The sequence below is a fragment of the Chaetura pelagica genome, unplaced genomic scaffold, assembly GCF_000747805.2.
Source record: "Chaetura pelagica isolate M959 unplaced genomic scaffold, ChaPel_1.0 scaffold364, whole genome shotgun sequence".
Lineage (NCBI taxonomy): Eukaryota > Metazoa > Chordata > Aves > Apodiformes > Apodidae > Chaetura > Chaetura pelagica.
In genome coordinates this window covers 68,643-71,992 of record NW_009953089.1, presented here as the reverse complement: position 1 = coordinate 71,992, position 3,350 = coordinate 68,643, and the positions used below count along the sequence as shown (strand labels likewise).

At 65.7% G+C, this 3,350-nt stretch overlaps 1 protein-coding gene across 1 annotated transcript in view; it reads right to left on the bottom strand.

The window, feature by feature from the left end:
* The window catches only part of LAMB2 (laminin, beta 2 (laminin S)), a 33,631-nt gene extending 30,955 nt beyond the window's left edge, over window positions 1-2,676 (bottom strand). Inside the window, exons 1-9 of the mRNA XM_009997022.1 lie at window positions 2,646-2,676; window positions 1,904-2,079; window positions 1,686-1,809; window positions 1,496-1,569; window positions 1,206-1,394; window positions 1,064-1,127; window positions 789-994; window positions 589-709; window positions 18-206 (exon numbers count right to left, since the gene is read on the bottom strand). Coding sequence (XP_009995324.1) covers window positions 18-206; window positions 589-709; window positions 789-994; window positions 1,064-1,127; window positions 1,206-1,394; window positions 1,496-1,569; window positions 1,686-1,809; window positions 1,904-2,079; window positions 2,646-2,676 — 1,174 coding nt within the window. The remainder of the gene's footprint in view (window positions 1-17; window positions 207-588; window positions 710-788; window positions 995-1,063; window positions 1,128-1,205; window positions 1,395-1,495; window positions 1,570-1,685; window positions 1,810-1,903; window positions 2,080-2,645) is intronic.
* Between the last annotated feature and the right edge of the window lie 674 nt (window positions 2,677-3,350).

Here is a 3,350-nt window from a genome sequence, read left to right as displayed (position 1 = left end):
GGTCCCCGGGCACTCACGGGCACAGGCAGTGGGGGCACGGATATCGGAGCGGGGGTGCCGGTAGTAGAAGGGCTTGCAGAGGTGGCAGCGGCGGCCCATGGTGTTGTGCTGGCAGCCGTCACACACGGCCCCGCTGGTGTTCCCCGTGGCCAGGAAGACGGCCATGTCGAAGTGGCACCGCTGTGAGTGCTCGTTGCAGTCGCAGCCTGAGGGGATGGCACCAAGGCAGGGCATGTGGCCCCCCAATCCCCCGCCCGGCAGCACCCCCAGTGCCAAACCTGGGGATGCAGCTCCTCCATCGCATTCCCTCAAGCCCCAGCTTGTAGAACCCCCAGCCCCCAAACCACAGCCTGCAGCATCCTGATGCCTCAAACCACAGCACCATGTGCAGTACCCCCAGCCCCAAAGGCTGGCAGGTGGGATGCTCAAACCCCAGCCCCAAGTCATGAATCAGGATGCTGAACCCCTTGGCATGACATGCAAGACCCCAAATCCCCAAGCACAACATGCAGGACCCTCACTCTCCCAACCCAGCAGGTGGGACCCCAAGCCCCTGGGCACAGCACGGTGCTGGTGCTGGGCACTCACGGCGGCAGGCATTGGTGCTGGAGCCCTCGGCCGGGCGCCAGGGCAGGTCGTGGTAGAAATCCTCACAGCGCTCACAGTTCAGCCCCTGTGTGTGGTGCTCACAGACACAGCGCCCATGGATCTAGGGGGAACACCTGGCTCAGCATGGCCAATGGATTCCATGGGGCACCCTACCATGCCAGTGGTTGTGTGTGCCTCACCATGCCAGGGATGGAGGATGCTGGAGCACCGGGTGCCGGGGCACAATGGGCAGCATGGCCATGGCAGAAGCAGCTCCCACGCAGCACCAGCTCATCCACGGCATAGTAGTACTTGTGCAGCACCTCCCGGCGCGTGTCCAGCAGGTTGTCCCCCAGTGTGTGCAGCTTGGTGAGGTTCACCCGCAGGTTGGTGACACGCAGCAGGTCTGGGGGGTTATGACACCATCAGCACCCACCCTGCCAGCCCCACAGCCATGACACCCCCAGCCACGCACCCTGGATGTCCGGGCTGTAGGGATCCACCACAGGGATAGAGGGGTCCAGCACCTTGAAGATGACCTGGGGAAGAACAGTGGATGAGCCCAGATTCCCTGCCAGGCCCCTGTCTCCCCTCTGCACCACCCTGGCCCCACACACCTCCCCATGGCTGGAGGGCTCGATCTCAGAGTAGCGCTGGTCACACAACACCTCGTCCACCAGCCCCGAGGGCTGGCTGGGGATGCCAGGGAAGAGCTTGGAGCAGTTGTAGGCGAAGTAGCGGTAGACCTTCCAGCTGTGCCCAAAGTCAGCTGAGCGCTCCACCAGCATGGCCGCGGGACGGAAGGTCTGCGGGACACCCAGCTGGGATGGGGACCGGCCCCCCAGCCCCCAAGGGTCCATCCCATCCTATCCCACCCAGCCCCAAGCACTCATGTGCTGGGACCCACCTTAAACTTCATGATGAGGTGGGTGAAGTGGAACTCTCCCTCTAGGTCCAGACGGATGCTGACATGCTCCACACCTGGGGGGAACAGAGAGGAGACATCCAAGGCCAGGGAAGACCCCTCTGGGTCCAGTGGCCATGCAGCTTTGAGGCACATGCACATGGGGGCAGCCCTGCTGCTGCCCTAGCCTCACCGTTCTCTGACTGCCACCAGGTCCGCTGGCCATGGGGGCCAGTCAGGTAGATGACATTCTCGATGCGGTGGCTCTCGGGCAGGGCTGGGTCCCGGGAGTCGCAGGTGAAGCATTTCTCCGAGTCCTGTGCCAGGGAACGGCACCATCAGGGATTGGTGGCTGGAGGCTGTGCCGGTGCCCGGCTGTCCCAGGGCCCTGCCAGGGCTGGGTGGGCTCACCTGGAGGTGGCTGACGATGCAGTACTCCTGGGGCCCGTCCAGCCCGCAGGTGGAGGTGGCACTCAGGCGGGGGGCTCGCCCCACCAGCAGGTTCCCAGTGGCTGGGTAGCAGCTGCCACCAGCACAGCCATGGCTCTGGTCAGGCTCCTGCCAGCCCCCCACCAGTGGCAGCCATGCTGCAGGGATTATGAGAATGTGAGCTAAGGGCTGCTCCAGCACCCCTAGGCACCCCAAAACCTTCCCTGCGCCTCAATGCCTGCCCAGCACCCCCCCCTCCCCCATCTGTCCCATCCCGTCCCATCCCTGCATCCTGACCCACTGATGCAGCACGAAGCTCCATGACCCGGAAAGGTGCTGGCAGCAGCCCTGGGACCTCGTGACCGGGGGGCAGGGAGTGGGGCCAGGCGGGCAGTGGGGGCAAGCGGGGGGCTGGCAGCCGCAGGACCCGAGGGGCCGGGCAGGGGGTGGCTGCCTGTGCTCTTGGGGGGCTGGGCAGCTCCCAGTGTGCTGAGTGGTGCTGGGGGGAGCCAGGAGCCAAGTCAGGCGCTTGCTAATCCCATCAGGGCTCAGTGCAGCCTGCATTCCCCACTGGGATTTGCAGTGGTCAGGCTGCTGCCAACCAGGGAGCATTGCCATCACTGCCACCACCCGCCGCCCTCCACCCGGGCTGGCAGCCCAGGATCACTGCAGCCCCCAGCACTGTGGATGCTCTGCACAGTGTTCCACTGAGGCCAGCACTTACCCAGAAGGAGAGAGAATGTCAGGAGGGCCATGGTTAGCCACAGGCTCTGCCTGGAGGGGAACACAGAGACAGTGCTGCACCCTGGAGTGCATCCACCCAGCTCCAGCATGGCGCTGCACGCAGGGTACAGCACTGGGTAGCAGGGGTGGGTGGGGCACTTGGGTCCCAAAACTCCCCAGGGTGACAGCCAGCACCCACCCCCATGGCCATGCCCCAGGCCTGCACAGCCCCAGGGGGGGCACAGCCCACTCACTCGGGCACATGGCCATGTCCCACACCCCCAGACCCCACACGGGTTGTGGCGTGATCCATCCCACTGCAAGTGCCACTCGTGTCCCTGGGGGGGTCCCAGTGCTGGGTCAGCCAGGGAGGGGGGCCAGGAGTACTGGAGCCGACGGTCAAGGGCATCCCAGCCACTGGCCAGGGTCCCACTGTTAAATTTAGGCTGGAGCTGCCTTTTGTGCTTCCTTTTCTCCCGGTACCACCCGCTCCCAGCCTTGCAAGCGCTGGATCAAAGCCTGGCCCTGGCGCTGTCCAAACACATCTTTCCTGTCCCCGCACAGGAGCCAGCCCGGGGCAGGGGGGCTTGGGGTGGCGGGGGAAGCGGTGACTCTGCCCCACCACCGTCCCACCAGCAGGCCACGCCAGCGGGCGAGGCGGCGCGGGGCTGCGTGCGGGTGCGGGGGGCCCCGAGCCCCGCGGGCC